Source organism: Salpingoeca rosetta (genome assembly GCF_000188695.1).
Source record: "Salpingoeca rosetta unplaced genomic scaffold supercont1.6, whole genome shotgun sequence".
Lineage (NCBI taxonomy): Eukaryota > Choanoflagellata > Craspedida > Salpingoecidae > Salpingoeca > Salpingoeca rosetta.
In genome coordinates, this window is record NW_004754928.1 from 1760201 (window position 1) to 1775392 (window position 15192).

At 56.0% G+C, this 15192-nt stretch overlaps 4 protein-coding genes across 4 annotated transcripts in view; 3 read left to right on the forward strand and 1 right to left on the reverse strand.

Annotated features, from left to right (window-relative positions):
• Positions 1-469, forward strand: part of PTSG_11946 (uncharacterized protein) — a gene marked incomplete at both ends in the record, with an annotated part of 731 nt that extends 262 nt beyond the window's left edge. Inside the window, 2 exons of the mRNA XM_004996442.1 lie at positions 1-162; positions 456-469. The exon at positions 1-162 is cut by the window's left edge and continues 262 nt beyond it. Coding sequence (XP_004996499.1) covers positions 1-162; positions 456-469 — 176 coding nt within the window. The remainder of the gene's footprint in view (positions 163-455) is intronic.
• Positions 470-2119: 1650 nt separating this feature from the next.
• Positions 2120-3764, forward strand: PTSG_11947 (uncharacterized protein; the record flags this gene model as incomplete). Its single annotated transcript, XM_004996443.1, has 2 exons — positions 2120-3639; positions 3703-3764. Exons 1-2 carry the CDS (start codon positions 2472-2474, stop codon positions 3762-3764), a joined length of 1230 nt encoding a protein of 409 aa, XP_004996500.1. The 5' UTR covers positions 2120-2471.
• A 575-nt stretch (positions 3765-4339) lies between these two features.
• PTSG_02983 (valyl-tRNA synthetase 2) lies at positions 4340-11769 on the reverse strand (the record flags this gene model as incomplete). The annotated part of the gene is made up of 20 exons (XM_004996444.1): positions 4340-4408; positions 4661-4831; positions 5084-5252; positions 5492-5574; positions 5744-5836; positions 6065-6132; positions 6382-6457; positions 6712-6822; positions 7042-7245; positions 7475-7780; positions 8021-8169; positions 8383-8581; positions 8760-8840; positions 9063-9156; positions 9373-9816; positions 10080-10191; positions 10427-10479; positions 10706-10836; positions 11144-11458; positions 11707-11769. The coding sequence occupies 20 exons, from the start codon at positions 11767-11769 to the stop codon at positions 4340-4342; spliced, it is 2991 nt and encodes a 996-aa protein (XP_004996501.1).
• Positions 11770-11950: 181 nt separating this feature from the next.
• PTSG_02984 (uncharacterized protein) lies at positions 11951-14608 on the forward strand. The gene is made up of 8 exons (XM_004996445.1): positions 11951-12057; positions 12246-12390; positions 12685-12758; positions 12905-12973; positions 13134-13193; positions 13448-13514; positions 13772-13863; positions 14156-14608. The coding sequence occupies exons 1-8, from the start codon at positions 12052-12054 to the stop codon at positions 14219-14221; spliced, it is 579 nt and encodes a 192-aa protein (XP_004996502.1). The 5' UTR covers positions 11951-12051; the 3' UTR covers positions 14222-14608.
• Positions 14609-15192: the final 584 nt, after the last annotated feature.

The following is a 15192-nucleotide window of genomic DNA, read 5'->3' on the forward strand; positions in this document are numbered from 1 at the left end:
CGCAGGTGCAGTCTGCCACGGGGAAGAAGGCGAGCTCGCGGCAAGTTCACTCCACCGCGTTTCTTGCGCTTGTGGCGCGCGACTTTTACGTCCAGCACGCCACGACAGAGGAGGACCCCTCACGAAAGTTCATTGCGTCGACAGCATCAGCGACCACGGGACGTGCGCAGTCGTTGCACACCCCAACACTGACCGCTGATCAGGGTGTTGGTGACCTGTTGCCACCGCTCGCCGCAAGCGATGCAGCACTTCTGCCGGCAACGGGCATGGTTGCCGCTGCCACCGCTCAGCAGCAGCAGCAGCAGCAACAACAACAACAACAACAACAACAACAACAACAACAACAACAACAACAACAACAACAACAACAACAACAACTACAACAACAACAACAACAACAACAACAACAACAACAACAACAACAACAACAACAACAACAAGTACAACAATTACAGCAGCGGCAGTTTGATGTGGCGCTTGCACGTGACATGGTTGCGTTGTATCCGATTCGATCCAGAGCAACCAGACGCCTCCCAGCACGCGTGCTCTCCTCGTATCTTGAGCGCGTGCATGGCGTGCATGTGAAGGCGAGACAGGCCGCATATGTCATCGACAGGTTGAACGAGATGGTGTATGGCTCCCAATTCGCGCAGCTGCGCTCGCTCCGCCGCGTGGTTCTACACAGCGACCCCGGGGCAACATTTGTATTAGAGACAGAGCCGCATGCAAGCCCAGCGGCCGCAACCGCACAGCAGGCGAAGAGAAGGAAGGAGGAGAAGGGAACGAAAGAAGAGATGGCTGCCACTACAGGCAGTGGCCCCGAAACCCAGCATGCAACACCAAAGCAGCCCGGGCAGCAGGAAGAGGCCGTGCAACCAGGTCAACAACAACAACAACAACAACAACAGCAACAACAACAACAACAACAACAACAACAACAACAACAACAACAACAACAACAACAACAACAACAACAACAACAACAACAACAACAACAACAACACCACTTTTCTCGTTTGTTTGTGGCATACACGCCCGCAAAAGCGTTCACGTGCATCGACGAGCAAGTGATTGCGCTCACGTCAGTGCCGCGCTCCACCCCATATGAAGGGGAGGTGTTGCTTGCCATTGGATATGACGCAGCGTCGGCACCCCTCGTTCTCGCGTACGCAATTGTGAAGGGCCAGCAGCAAGATGGCGATGATGGCGCCAAAGCTTCGCGCACAAGCTGTCATGCACAACAGCACACGCACAAGCAAAAACAGCAGCAGCAACAGCAAACAGAAAAACACACCGGGTCCCAGCAAGATCAGCAAGAACAAACGTCACAACAACAACAGCAGCAGCAGCAGCAGCAGCAGCAGCAGCAGCAGCAACAGCAGCAGCAGCAACAACAACAGCAACAACAACAACAACAACAACAACAACAACAACAACAACAACAACAACAACAACAACAACAACAACAGCAGCAGCAGTGGTCGTGGTTCTGCGAGCAGCTTGCTCGGCACCTGCCGCACTTGGTGTCTGGTGACGCCGCCCAACACGTTGTCATTCTCTCCTCGCACACGCCAGCGTTGCAAGAAGCGGTGTCCACACACCTGCCACTGGCACACCATGGCATGTGCGTTGACCGGTTCTGTGCGAGCATTGCTGCGCGCACAGGCTTCAAGGGTGTGTGGCAGCACGTAACGCAGGCAGCCATGGCATGCAACCGCCTGGCGTTTGAGTCGTGTTCATACGCGCTGCTGCAGGACAACAGGCACGCACGGGCAGGCCTCAACGACACAGACACGCGCACGTGGGCAACCATGTCATTTCCCCATCGCCGCTTTGGTGTTGTGCGCTCACGCGTGTCAGCAACACTTGCCTCGCTGCTCACACGCATCCAACGTCTGCCTGTCGTCGATGCCATGATTGCCATTCACAACTGGCTGCATGACACCCTGGCCTTGCGGCGCCTTGCTGTGCAGCACAAGCGTCTGGGTGATGATGCCATTGCCAACAGTCTGCTTGACAGTGACGTTGGTGATGGTGAGGGTAGAGGCGGTGATGGTGGTGAGGGCGGGCCGGTGTCGCAAGTGATGTTGCAAACCCCGACAGCACCATCACTGTCATCATCATCAACAACAGCAGCGGCAGCAGCGGGTGTGCAGTCGTCATCGCTGTTGACGTCGTCGTTCTCGACAGCAACACCAGCACCACCGCTAACAACAGCAACAGCAACAGCAGCAACACCACGCGGCGGCCTTCCGCCAGCTGTTCCCTCCTCCTCCTCCACAACAACAACAACAACAACAACAGCAACGCCGACAGGGGGAATACCAGCAGCAACAGCCGTGCCACATGTTGGAGTAGCAGCAGATGAGGCACGCTCAACCGCACCACCACCGCCGCCGCCACCGCCACACGCAGCCCTGTCCGCATCCCACACCACGACGGCCGCATCAACCATCGCGTCGCACGTTGCCATGGACCTCTCACGACAGGCACATGCGTCGTACGCGTGTGTGAATCCAACAGGAGCAGTGGCACCACTGTCCACACATCCAGAGGCGACCGCAGCATCCATGTTGCCGCCTCCCACCACGTTTGCACCGACGGGGACACACAGCCTCATGCACGCACATATGCACATGCACCCGCCCGCGTACGCACACATGCAGCCGCTCGCCCACACGCACGCACACATGTACACGGGTGCGCCGTCCGTGGCGCCAACATCGACAGCTGCGTCCACTACTCCCGCCACCCTGTCAACAGCCGCTACAGCGCCACCGCCTGACACGTCGGCATTCGTCTCTCCACAGCCATCCCAAGTGTGGCTGCCAGGCGCAGTGGAACGGCTGCAGACGAACATGAGCCATGCTGCCATGCTGGATGTTGTGCTGCTTGATATGTCATGCGCACGTGTGAATGGGTTTGAAGTGGCACTGCACCCGCCATCGTGCACGTGTGGCGAGTGGACAGAGTATGGGATTCCCTGTGCACATGCGTGCGCACTTGCCCGGACACAGGGCATTGATCCACAATCGCTCGTTTCCCATCGACACACCTGGGATGTGTTGGCACGGCAGTATGCACACGCCCTCGCCCCCCTCGCTCCTGTTTCTCATGCTGCGGCAGCAACAACACCAACACCAACGCCAACACCAACACCAACACCAACAGAAACGACCACGACAGCCGCGCGTAGCGGCGGTGTGGCTGCGCAGCAGCAGCCAACCGCAGCCACAACGATGGTTGGTGCTTCCACCGCCGCCACTGGTAGCGGCGATAGCAGGGGCAGTGGGGAGAAGGCCACACAGGAGCGAGCACACGTCGCCGCGGATGCACAAGAGGGCGCACCGATGGGTATTGAGCAGGTGCAACAGCAGCAAGAGCACCAGGAGCACCAGGAACGGGAGCATGGGCTTACGAGTGCTGCCATCACGGCACAACAACAGCAAGAGCAACAAGAGCCGCCAAAGGTGCCACCTCCAGCGGCGGTGACGCGGATGGATCTCCATCTCACAAGTGATGGCCTGCTGCCGCCGCCCCACACCAAGCGGCGCGGGCGCCCGCCAACTGTTCGCATCCCCCCAACGTCCACATCACCCAGCATCGGCGGTGGCGGCGGCGGTGGTGGTGGACGGAAGGGTGCACGGTTGCGTGGTCGCAAAGCAGCATTGCTCGCAATACCGCCCCTGCTGCTGTCGTCAGCGACTGTCAAGTGCTCGTCGTGTGGCGAATGTGGACACAACAAGCGATCGTGCAGGAGTTGATGGTGTCATGTCATGGTGTTGTGTAACGTTGCGTGATTTGGTGTGGTGTGGCAGGAAGTGGAGAGCGTGTGTGTTTTCGTGTGTGTGTGTGTGTGTGTGTGTGTGTGTGTGTGTGTGTGTGTGTGTGTGTGTGTGTGTGTGTGTGTGTGTGTGTGTCTTTCTGTCTGTCTTTCTGTCTGTCTTTCTGTCTGTCTTTATCTCCGTCTCTCTCCCCCACGTGCTTGGTGTCGGGTATGCGTCGTTGCGACTTGTAAAAGACGTGTAATCAAACGGAAATGCAACAGCAAATTACCACACGCTGTCACACGACAGCACGCAATGCAACAACCGTGAACCAACTCAACAGATACAAAACGCAAAGCTGAACCAGACACCAGCCAGCTTGGAAGAAAAAACGAGTGCTGGGAAAGGAGAGAAAGATTGAAACGCGCATGACGGTGTGAATGTGTGGATGTGTGAATGCGTGTGCGTGCGTGCGGCAGGGCCGTCGGCATGATTGAGCGGCATGGGCGTTGAAAGTGCCGCCACCACCACGCCGTCACACGCCATCAACGCATGTTCAGTCCGTCACAGCATCACTTGCGGGCCATAAACACCTCAAACTCGTCCTGTTCCGGCGACGGCTCAAAGTCCGCAGGGGGCGCCTGCAGGTGGCGTGATGGATACATGGATGGATGGATTGGGGGGTTGGACAAGGAGCGTGAACGCATGCGCGTGGAATAGTCAAGCCGAGCAGGTCGAGGGGAGGCGGACAGCAACACAACGCCGAAAGTAAACACAATCACAATCACACACACACACACACAAACACACACACAAACACAATCACACACACACACACACACACACACACACACAATCACACACACACACCACCAATATCACCAAGATCGCACCTCCTTTGCGGGGAGAATGGCGACGTCTGCACGGACGAGCTGGGCCACGTCAACAGCATACTCCTCGCACACGGCCGTCGTGGCGGCGGTGGTGCCGCGAATGAGGAGTTTCGGGCGGGCAGAAGGGGCGTGCAGCGACGACTTGAGCGAGCGCGCGCGACCGACAATGGCCTGGCACGCAACGGTGATAGATGGTGGTGGTGTTGTTGATGGGTGGTGGTGTTGTTGATGGGTGGTGTTTGTCCAACGCGGGGTTGCGAAGGTGAGAATAAGAGAAAACATGTGCTGTGGCGTGCACAAAATTACACATGTGCACAAAGCACAAGTACTTGTGCGCGCAAATAACGAGTGCACGCGCCATGAGCAACAGCAGTTAGTGTGTGTGTGTGTGTGTGTGTGTGTGTGTGTGTGTGTGCGGCTCACGTGAAGAATGGCAATCTTCTTCTCAATGTCCTCGTTGATGTGGAGGGGGGTGTACGGGTATGCGGCGACACACACGGACGCCGGCACCACGAGGTCGTTTGTTGCCTTTCGGCGGGGGAGACGCTGCCACAGCTCCTCGCACAGGAACGGCATGAAGATGGACAGCAGCCTGTGCACACATGCACGTGTGTGTGCGTGTGTGTATGTATGTATGCATGAATATGTGTATGTATGTATGTATGTGCGTTCGTATGTATGTGAAAATGTGTATGCGTGTGTGCGTATGTGTGTTGATGCGTGTGTGGCTGATTCCACAACCACAGCTGCCATGGAAGCTCAAGTGACAGTACAACACCCTCCTAACACCAACGTTAACACCAACAACGCCAACATGGGTGCTGGGCTCACCTGAGGCCAGACTCGGCGACCGTGTACATGACGTTCTGCACGGTGTTGCGGCGGTGCTTGTACTGGTCGTCCTGGAACACAGGCTGTGTAGCACGGCGAATGCAAGGAAGAATGAGTGAATGAGTGTGTGCGTGAGTGAGTGAGTGCGTGCGTGCGTGCATGTGTGTGTGTGTGTGTGTTCACTTGTTGGTTTCACGGCAAGAGATCACGACCACGCCCCTCCCTGCCCCAGAATCACCATTCTCTCCTCACCTTGACAACTTCGAGGTAAAAGTTGCAGAATTCGTACAGCCAGAGGTTGTAGATGGAGGTAGTGCTGCCCACAAGATCATACTCCTCCAGTTGCTGTTGTTTGTGAACGTCACGCACACACACGCACACATGTCAGACACACGAAAAGAGTGAAACAAACACATTGGGAAGCGGTTGTGTATGTGTAGTTGTGTGCACTCTACCACGCCAGCAGCATCCCATCGATTCATCATGCGATACAACATACACATACACACACATACACTCGCACACACACATACACTCGCACACACACATACACACACTCTAAGAGCGTGTCACCTTGTTCATGTCGCGGATGCATGTGGAGAGACGGCTCAGCATCCACAGGTCCAGCTCGCTCTCGTCCCCTGCAGGCATTCAGCCACCCGCGATGGGGCAGGACGTGAGCCACGTGCATGACAGCGGAGGGGGAGCAACGCGTGCAGTGCAATCAATACACGTGTGTGTGTGTGTGCGTGCGTGTTTGCAAGTGTGTGCAGTTGGAAGCCATGTGCAGTTGGAAGCTGTGCTTGTTTGCTAGTGTCTTCTCTCCACTCAACACAACCCCACCAGCCCATGGAATCACCCCACCACCATCTGTCATTCAACCAACGCACCAAGGAGCTTGCCATACTCTGCCGGCTTGAAGTCGGGCCCAAGCTTGGACATGACAAGCTTCACGCCATTGTACACCTGATGAACAAACACACACACACATGTGCACAAGCAAAAAAAAAATTCAGGCGAGGGTGAGCGACAAGCAGCAAAGCGGGAATGGAATGGGGCAAAGCGTGCTGATGTCGTTCTTGTGCTTGAGTTTGAGAGCATAAAAGCGTGTGTACGGCTCTGCGTGCGTGTTCGTGCACGTACACATGTGCATGAGCGACAGGGACGAGCAAGCAAGCGAGCAAGCGAGTGAGCAAGCAACCGAGTGAGCGAGTGCTGACCTTGTTGCAGAATGTGCGGTACCCAAAGATGCGGTTGACATCGAGGTTGATGTCGCGGCCGGGCGTCACCAGCGCACACAGCGTGAACCGCAGCGCATCCACACCGCACTCCTGTTGGGCCGTCGTCAAGTGGTGGCGGTGGTGGAGAATTGTGGTGTGTCAATCAACACATACACGCATGCACATCAAACGAACGTGGCCGCAAGGCAAACAATCGCATCAAACATGCATGTGCACCCATGCAAACACATACAGCCAGGCACACCACTCTTCCTCCTCGTTCATACTCACTCACTCACTCACACAACCCCAACACCCCTCGGCACGAACCTTGATGCCCTGTGGGAACTGGCGCTTCTGCAGCTCCTTTGCGCGCTCAATTTCGCGCGGGTCGAGGTTGCCCTGTGCGAGGCGCTCGTGAAGACCTTCAAGGGTGATGCCCGTGCACACGTCGGTTGGGTCAATGACATTGCCGCGCGATTTGGACATCTTCACGCCCTCCTTGTCCCGGATAATCGGGTGCAGGTACACATCCTGATGGTGATGATGAGGCAGCGGAGATGGCGATGACGAGACGGTGGTGGTGGTGGTGGTGATGATGATAATGAGATCGCAGAGAGAGTGCCAGGGTGGTGGTTACGAAACACCACGCAAGCAACCAAACACAAGCAAAACACCCCCCCCTCTTGGTTCTCTCCCCCCCCCCATGTCAAAGCACGCCTCCCTGCTTCCAAAAACACCTGCACTCGACGCCACCCCGCACCTTGAATGGAAGCTTGCCCGTGAGATAGGTGCACATCATGACCATGCGCGCAACCCAGAAGAAGAGAATGTCGTAGCCGGTCTCCAGCAGGTCGCCCGGGTAGAACTTTTGCAAGTCAGGCGTGTTATCCGGCCAGCCAAAGATGGAGATGGGGAAGATGCCAGAGCTGAACCACGTGTCAAGCACATCCTCGTCCTGGGTGAGCGTGATCTTGCTTGGGTCGACGCCAAACCGCTTTGCAGCCTTGGCGCGGGCCTCATCCTCGTCGTGGCCGGACACCCAGTACTTGTTGTCGTCAGAGGTGCCCTGCAGGCGACGCGGGGAGGCGATTGGGGATGGGAAAGAGGTATTGGGTGTTGGAAGGGAGACGGAAGGGTGAGGCAAAGAGGACGGAAAGCACACGCACACACAGTTGCAACAAAACAATCATTCCAACGAGCACCCCACATGTACATACACGTGCAGACACCACCACCACCACCACCACCACCACCACCACCACCACAGCAGCAGCAACAACAACAACAATACGCACTCCGCGCCCACCTTTGGCACAGCATCGTCGTTGACGGAGACAAAGTATGCGGGAATGCGGTGGCCCCACCAGAGCTGGCGGGAGATGCACCAGTCGCGTGGGGACTCGAGCCAGTGGAACCACGTCTTCTCCTGGTTCGCCGGGATCAGCCGCAGCTCTCCTGATCATTGCACACGGTCATCGATTAAGAAGAGGGGGGGGGGTCAGGGACGTGCTGTGCTCACTTGTGGGAGGAGGTTCGTGTTTGGACGTGGCGCAACAACAGAGCAACCATACAACAGCAATTACGCATGCCCCACACCACCACAGCCACGCACCACCACAAAATCAATTCCCCCTCCCGCCCTTTTAACACCACCGCGTGCGAGCGCACCGCTCTTGACGGCGTCGACGGCGGTCTTGGCCATGCCGTCGCAGTTGACAAACCACTGCGTCTCGAGCAGCGGTTCGCAGATGTCCGAGGAGCGGGAGCAGCGTGGGATCACCATTGGGTTCTCGGCGTCGCCGCGGTACAGCCCTTTCTCCTTCAGCCGCTCAATCACAACGCGCCGCGCCGTGAACCGGTGCATCCCCTGCACGGGCGGGAGGTGGGGAGAGGAGGGCGGAGATGTGTGTGTGTGTGCGCGCGTGTGTGCGTGCGTGTGAGTGAGTGAGCGTGTGTGTGAGTGAGTGAGGAAGCGTACAAACACAGACACACAGACATACAGACACACAGACAGACACACAAATAAACATGAAGCTGAGACTTACGGAGAATTCGCCGCAGCCGGGCGCAATCTTGCCGTCCTTTGTGATCACGGTGATCATCGGCAGGTTGTTGCGCACACCGCACTGCAGTCCCACAAGCACAAGCACGCACGGAAACATCAACACACAATCGCACATGCACACATACACATGAACACACGAGCACGAACACGCACACGCACACGACCAAGCACGTGTGAGCAAATGGGTGCTGCGCTGTGAAACAGGACAACACGCCATGTCGTCCTTTGCCAGCTTGCAAAGTGGTTGCCTGCAAGCAAGCAAAAGCACACCAAACAAAGGCACCTCGAAATCGTTGGGGTCGTGTGCAGGGGTGATCTTGACGGCGCCGGTTCCAAACTCGCGGTCAACAAAGTCGTCCGCAACAATCACCAGCTCTCTGTAACAGAGGCAGCAGCAGGGGGGGGGGGTGTGTGTACGTGTGAGTGCGTGTGTGTGTGCGCGTGTGAATGAGTGCAGAATGAGGAATGCGGTGAAAAGGTGAAGCAAACACGCGAAGAAACCAACACACACACACAGACACACACAGACACACACACACAAACACACAACATCCCTCCCCCTCATACACACACGACAAATCACGAGTGCGGACCTGTCTGGGATGAAGGGGTGAAGGGCCGTCTTGCCGACGTAGCTCGCGTAGCGCGGGTCCTCGGGATGCACAGCAATGGCAACATCACCAAGCATCGTCTCCGGCCGCGTTGTGGCCACGACAATCTCGTCGTCGCCGCCCTTGAGCTTGTAGGCAAAGGAGGTGATGACACCAACTTCGACCTTCTCGTCGAGACCGGGCACGGACACGAGCGTGCGGCCGGCAATGTCGACCTTGTCCACCTCAATCTCACTGATGGCCGAGTTGAGGTGGCAGCTCCAGTTGATGAGCTTCTTCTTGCGCATGATGATACCGTCCTCGTGCATGCGGATAAAGGCCTCCTTGACGGCGCGGCAGCAGCGGTCGGACATGGTGAACGCCTCGCGGTCCCAGTCGCACGACGCGCCGAGGTACTTGATCTGCTTGTAGATGAACCCGCCCTTCCTGCAGTGTTGCGGTGCGTGTGTGTGTGAGTGAGTGAGTGAGTGAGTGAGTGAGTGAGTGAGTGAGTGAGTGAGTGAGTGAGTGAGTGAGTGAGTGAGTGAGTGAGTGAGTGTGTGTTGTGTGTGAGTGAGTGAGTGCGTGTGTGGTTGTGTGATTGCACGTGTTCAATCGGACAAAGAATCATATGGTGCCCCTTCCCAAACAAGTTACACCACCAGCAAACAGACATCACCACCACCACCCCCTTCTCCACGGCAGCGTACTCTTCCTTCCACTGCCAGACGAGGTCAAGGAACTTCTCGCGGCCAAGGTCCTGCCGCCGCAGCTGCTTTTCCCGCCAAAGCTTCTTCTCAACCACAGACTGCGTGGCAATGCCTGAAATTTTTTACAATGCAATCGAGATGGTGGTGGTGGTGGAGGTGGTGGAGATGAGGCGCACGTGTGAATGTGATGGGCAATAAGTTCGGCCAAGAATTCGTTTAGTGGGGGCGTAGAGACTTGCGGTTGTTGGTATTGTGGCTGTTGGGTGATGGCGTTGGTTGATGCATGCAAGCATGTGGCAACGGTGAAGAGGCTGTGACGGATGACACGCGTTCGCGAATGTATTCACCAGCGTGGTCGCAGCCGGGGTTCCACAGGGTGCGCTTGCCGCACTGGCGGTTCCTGCGAGCCAAAACAGCGACAAGATGCACGCATGCACGCGTGATTTGTGTGTGTGTGTGAGAGAGAGAGTGTGTGTGTGCGCGTGTAAGAGTTTTGAGTGTGTGAGGTTGAGTGTAAGTGTGTGTGTGTGTGTGTGATCACCAACGCGTCCGTTGTGACCTCGCACAACAGTGTAAAATCAGCAACTCCAAACGTCCGTGCACACATGCACGCCAGCGGAACCGACCAGCGGGTGAGGGTGTCCTCGATGGAGTTGGTGAGGGCGTGACCCATATGGAGTGAGCCCGTGACGTTGGGAGGAGGAATCACGAGCGTGTACGACTTCTTCTCGCACGGGCAGGCAATCTTCTCGTGGCCCTGCTCGCGTTGCACAAGGGTGGTGGTTGGTGTTTGGGCGCGTGCAACATGGCAGCGTGAGAAAAACAAAAACAGTATGGGCGAGGGTGGTAATCAACGATGCAGGTACAGCAGGCGAAGGGTGTATGTACAGTGAGCGAAGAGTGAAGCGGTGTGCCAACAGCAATAAAGGAGCACTCCCTCCTCTCAACACACAATACAAACACACACGCACACCAATGCAAGCACACACACACACACACACACACACACACACACACCAATGCAAACACGCACTCGCGCATCATGCACATGTGTGTTTGCGTACCTCATTGTACTCGGGTTTGAAGAAGCCCTGCTTGGTCCACCACTCGTACCAGTCGCGCTGCACCATGTCAGGGTGATACTGGGAGGGCATGTCGTCCAGGTTCTTCTTCTCGCCGGGCTGCACGGGCTTGTACACGAACGTGTCTTCGGCCTTCTTCTTCTTCTTCTTCTTGTCCTTCTTCTTGCTGTCAGAGCCGGCGACGGCGGCCTGCTGCTCCTTCTGCTGCTGCTTCTTCAGGAACTTCTCCATCTTCTGGATCTTCTTCTTCTCCTTGGCGCTCAGCTCCTGCTTGGGATACAGCACAGCCAACTTGGTCTGCCGTGTGGTTGTGAGTGTGGGGGGGGGTTGTGTGTGTGAGTGTGTGAGAGAGAGAGAGAGTGTGTGTGTGTGTGTGTTGTGTTATGTTCTGTTATGAAGGCTGAACCACAAACAGGAAACACCATGACACGCATGCGTGTTCGCGCACTCGCTGCCGCTGTGCGACTCAACACACAAGTCACAGTCACGAGTTCTCTCTTCTCCTGCAAGCACACACACACACACACACACACACACACACACACCTGAACATCTTCGGAGGGCTTCTCCGCCGATGTCATGCCAAACACGGTCACGCGCTGTGCCATGATGAGGGATGGATGGATGGATGGATGGATGGATGGATGGATGGATGGATGGATGGATGGATGGATCTGTGGGTGAATGCGGCAGCACGAGAGCAAAATCCACGTGTGGAAAAGTCAAACTTGACTTTTACGCACAGAAAGGCAAAAGTGACGTCGTGTGTGTTCAAAAAGTCAATTTTGACTTCCAGCTCTCGTCCACTCTCACCAATATCGACAGCAGCAGCGTTCCACTCGCTTGTTTTTGTTTTCTCGTCTTCCTCCCCTGTCCATCAACGAGCAACCATGCCTGTGAGTGTGCGAGATGCCTGGTGTCGTGTTGTGTGTTGCATACGCTGTGATGTCTTGATCAGTGCATGAGTGAGTGAGTGGGCGAGTGAGTGAGTGAGTGAGTGAGTGAGTGAGTGAGTGAGTGGCTGTGCACGTATTGATTCTTCTTTGCTGCACACGCAAACACACACACAAACAACATACGACAGGCCTACAAGTCGGCGTACACCAAGCGGTTCACCCAGGCCGCCAAGCAAGGCGAGCAGCTTGGCTTCGAGACCATCGGCGGCATCCCACTCCTTCCCATCCATGCCCGCAACTCCAAGGGCCCCGCTCCCCGCCCCAGCCCAGATGGTGTGTTTGGTGTTCGCATGTATGTATGTGTGTGTGTGCTGTGTGTGTATGTGTGTGCGTGTGTGTGTGTGTTGTGTGTGTATGTGTGTGTGTGTGTGTTGTGTGTGTATGTGTGTGTGTGTGTGTTTGTGTGTGTGTGTGTGTGTGTGTGTGTGTGTGTGTGTGTGTGTTTGATGTCTACGTGTTCGTACGGTGTTGTTGGGCGTCTTCTCCCTTCCCCTCCCTCGCTTCCCTTCCCCTGCATCACCTTCTCTTTAACTCTTATTTTGAACGCGGCTCCTTTGCACTGCACAGAGACCACGGACATCATCGACGAGACCATCCGCTTCTTCCGCGCAAACGTCTTCTTCGCATCCTACAAGATCGACGTGAGAGCAGCCTCCTGTGTGTGCGTATGTGTATGTGTGTGTTTGTGTGTGTGCACATGTGTCTGTGCGCGCCGCATTTCCTCTTGCCAAACAGTCAAAACGCCCCCCTCACTCCTCTCTGTTCCACATCGTCAACAACACTACAGGCCGCGCCCGACAGGCTGATGGTGTACCTCACCCTCTTCTGCCACCAGTGCGTCATGCGCCTGGCCAAGGTACCGTACCATCAACACCACTGCGTGCATCCCCGCAAAGGGTTTACACATGTTCGTGTTTGTTCGAACATCACGTCATCGCGCTCGGCGCGCCATGGTGTGAAGCGACTCACGCATGCGTGCTTGCTTGCTTACGTTTTTGTGTGCTTCCCATTGCCAGGCAAAGACAAAGGACGATGCTGCCCGCGAGATGTACCAGCTCGGCATCGAGAACTTCACCGTACGTGGCTCGATGCTCTGTGCTGTGTGTATGTATGTACTTGTGTATGTGTATGTATGTGTGTGTGTGTTCTGTGTGTGTGTGTGTGTATGTGTGTGTGTTGGTTCCACTTTGCGATTGGTGTCATGTTGCAAAGTGTCGTGTGCACTGTGCACGTTGCATCCACGCATTACCTCATTGCTCGCACGCCCCGAACTTGCGTGTGCTTGCGTGTGCTTGCGCTTGCGTGTACTTGCGTGTGCGTGTGTGTACAGCTCCCCACAGATGCTGGCTTCCAGCTTAAGGGCTTCTTTGAGAAGCTCGACCAGAAGTCGTCCCAAGGTGCGCACGCGCCATGGTGTCTGTGTGTATTTATTGTGTGTATTGATTGTGTGTGTTGATTGTGTGTGTTGATTGTGTGTGTGTGTGTGTACGTGTGCGTGCGTGTGCGTGTGTGCGTGCGTGCGTGCGTGTGTGTGCGTGTGTGCGTGTGTGTGTGTGTGTGTGTGTGTGATTCTATGGATTCAATGTTACATTGCATCCTCTTCCGCGCACCTCATTTCTTGCATCCTCCACTCTCAATTCAACACGTTTTCCAGACAAGCTGCGCGCGTATCTGCAGCAGTGCCGCCAGGAGCTCTCTGCCCGCATGGCCGAGGTCGTCCTCGACGCGTCCGGCAAGCCATCAAAGGTACACACACACACACACACGCACGCACACACACACACACACACACACACACACACACACACACACACATACACGAATGCGGATGCACACGGGGCATACTATGTGTGTGTGTGTATGTGTGTGTGTGAATGGGAATAAAATGAGATGATTTGGGTGTTTGCCCCCTTCCCTTGCCCTGTCTTGCATTTGCATTGCCTTACCTTGCATCGCTCGCAACCCCGCCTCCACCCTCATTGCCCTCTCGTCTCGCACCACCGCCACCCTTGACTGTCTTGCTTCCTTCCCACATCAGTGGTGGACGTGCTTTGCCAAGCGCAAGTTCCTCGGCAAGGCGCTCGAGGGCCCCGGCTCGCGCTGAACCATCACATTCCCATTTCCATCCCATTGTGATCCCATCTCGTCCCACACCATCCCATCCCGTACGTTCGCCCACAACGTGTCGAGAAGCGTCAGTGCCTCACTCGCCCTCTCTCACATCGACATCCATCTTCCCATCTCTACGTTCCTTCCTCCCTTCACTTCCTCCTCTCTCTCCCCTTGGTTGATGTCTTCTTGGGTGTGATGTGAGTGCTCTCTTTGCGTCGCCGTGTCCTGTGCCTCTTTGTCTCCCTGTTACGCCCTCCAATCAACCAACAGACGAACCATCGTGTGATTGCTCTGACTTGTGTGTGTGTGTGTGTTGCATGTGCGTGTGTTGTGAATTGGGTTCAGTTCTGCGTCAAATCAAATACAAGAGCCAATTGTTCTCCTTTCACCACCACAAACACCAAACGTCGCACACGCATTGCCATTCACACACTCGACACCACAACCTCCAACCCCCCCCCCCCCACTCACCAACACCAGCACCATCTCAACCCCCAACCAGCCACACACACGCGCGCTCTCAATTTCTCCTCCGCACACCCAAGAGGGAAAAAAAGTTCACAAGAAGAAGCAAAGCAAGAAGGCAAGCAACCCGCTCTCTCGCTTCCATCCAAAGGCACGCAGTGAGTGATTCGACTCGCCTGGACTGGACTAGACTGGACTGGACTGGACTGGACTGGACTGGCTGTGCCCTCTTCGCTCGTCGTCCTTCAGGCACACGTCGCCGTCGCCGTCGTCTCTTCACCGCGTCCCTCCGTTTGGCGTATCGTTGCTCAACAACAAAGGTGCCCGTTTCGCGCCCAGTCGACACACGCGCGAGACCAAGCAAGGCGGCATATCAAATCGTGGCAACAACACGCCCGCACTGTTAATTATCACCCGCCTCAGTCCCGCCTCGTCAATCCTGCCGCGTCAGTGAGATAGACACACAGGCCACACGTGTACCATGACGGATGCGCCCAA